Source organism: Nuphar pumila, chromosome 16 (genome assembly GCF_984573655.1).
Source record: "Nuphar pumila chromosome 16, dmNupPumi1.hap1.1, whole genome shotgun sequence".
In the NCBI taxonomy this organism is placed as follows: Eukaryota; Viridiplantae; Streptophyta; class Magnoliopsida; order Nymphaeales; family Nymphaeaceae; genus Nuphar; species Nuphar pumila.
This window is the reverse complement of record NC_143264.1, coordinates 72,324,404-72,326,144: the sequence shown is the minus strand read 5'-3', so window position 1 is coordinate 72,326,144 and position 1,741 is coordinate 72,324,404. Positions and strand designations below refer to the sequence as shown.

The following is a 1,741-nucleotide window of genomic DNA, read 5'->3' as shown; positions in this document are numbered from 1 at the left end:
CGTCATTTGACCAGGACTACATCAACCAATGTATAAAATGGGTTTCGTTTTCTTGGGGTGGGCAAGGAAGGGGAAAGGTGTTCAGTTTATTGGTGGGGTAGGAAAAGATGTGTTGAAATTTAGATCAGATACTATCCTATCCCCCTGCCTTGCTCTTTCTAGAGAGAGAGAGTTGAGTTTTTCCTTCTTGATGGGGTAGGAAAGAAGCGGACGAACTTCAGGTCAGATCTGCGTTATCCTTGCCTCCCTGTCGCTGTCGCTCTCGCTCTCGCTCTCGCTCTCTCGAGGCAAGTCGCTCTCGCTCGCTCTCTCTAGAGAGAGAGAGAGGCTGTAGTAGCAAAAAAGGACTGCTGCCCATCAAATTTTGACACCCAAGAAAGAAAGAAAGCAAAGCCTTTTACTCCTCCACCACCATCATTGTCTTCTTCTTCTAGGAATGGCTGCGTCCTCTTCGTCTGCCAGAGAATCCTCACCTCCAGCCCAAGCCAGGAGGCTTATCCCCGGTCCATGGACGCACGAGGAGACCACCCACCTCATCGACTCCTACCAGGAGAAGTGGTACGCCCACAAGAGGGGCCAACTCAGGGCCTCCCATTGGGAGGAGGTCTCGGAGATGGTGCGCCTCCGCTGCGGCTTCCCCCAGCTCTCCAAGACATCCATCCAATGCCGGCACAAGCTGGAGAAGCTTCGCAAGAGGTACAGGACCGAGAAGCAGAAGGGTTTCACCGCTGGGTCCTCCTGGATCTACTACAAGAAGATGGATTTCATGGAGAACGGGCCCTCTAAGGTCTCTCAGACGCCTAAGGAAGACTCCGATACCACGGAGAACGGCACCACCAACACCAGGAGCCTCCACCTCTTGATGGGCAACGGCAAAGTCAGGGTTCCGCAGGAAGCCCGCGCCTCTTTGGCGGCGGCTCGGGGGAAGGGCAGCGATCGCTCCGCTGAGCCCGACGAGGCGGAACACCTGCCCAGGATTTTCCGGAGCTGCTCCTCGCCGAGATCGGGGTTTAAGCAGGGGAGCCCGATTGCGGAATTGACGGGGGCGATCCGGAACTTAGGCGATGGGTTTATGAAGTTGGAGCATATGAAGATGGAGATGATGAGGGAGGTGGAGAGGATGCGGATGGAGATGGAGATGAAGCGGACGGAGATGATAATCGAATCTCAGCAGCAGATTGCGGACGTGTTTGCAGACGCATTCTATGCGAGGAAGAAGCTCAAGAGGATGTCTTCGCCTGATTCGTAGAGGGGATTTTGGACGTGGATTCGGGTTCTTTTGAGGTTTCCTCTTTGCCTCTGGTTGATTTGGTGGGAAGTTGGGGAGGAGGTGGATTTGGTGGGGGAGAATGAAAAAATTGTGCGTTTTGCAGCAGTCTTTTGAGGGATTCAACCTCGGTCATGAGATCATGGCTGAATTTTGCTTGCAGGAAACGTTTATTCTGGTTAAAGAGGACAAATATTAATGTGGCGCTGAAATCGATATTTAGGAATCCTGTTTCACGGATGATTTCTGGTGGAGAGGATGGAATTGATTGAATTGAACTTTGCTGGTGGGTAATGTTGGTTGAGAGCTTTTGGTCTGAATATGTTTTGTTGCTCAAAAGCTGTAAGATGTTACACCAGTATCTTCTCCTCTCCTTTCTCTTTCCCCCCTCTATGGAAACAGATGCGGTTCTGAATGAATCGTCATCACAATGTGAAATACCCAATCCATAACCAATAAAATGATCAATTTCGA

At 51.1% G+C, this 1,741-nt stretch overlaps 1 protein-coding gene across 1 annotated transcript; it reads left to right on the top strand.

The window, feature by feature from the left end:
• The first annotated feature begins 350 nt into the window (after positions 1-350).
• On the top strand, positions 351-1,741 carry LOC149813536 (trihelix transcription factor ASIL1-like). The gene has a single exon (XM_089990964.1). It carries the CDS (start codon positions 437-439, stop codon positions 1,247-1,249), a length of 813 nt encoding a protein of 270 aa, XP_089847090.1. The 5' UTR covers positions 351-436; the 3' UTR covers positions 1,250-1,741.

Bases quoted from the DNA above. Each gene is read 5' to 3' on its own strand.
- LOC149813536 (XM_089990964.1), top strand. From the start codon at position 437: ATGGCTGCGTCCTCTTCGTCTGCCAGAGAATCCTCACCTCCAGCCCAA.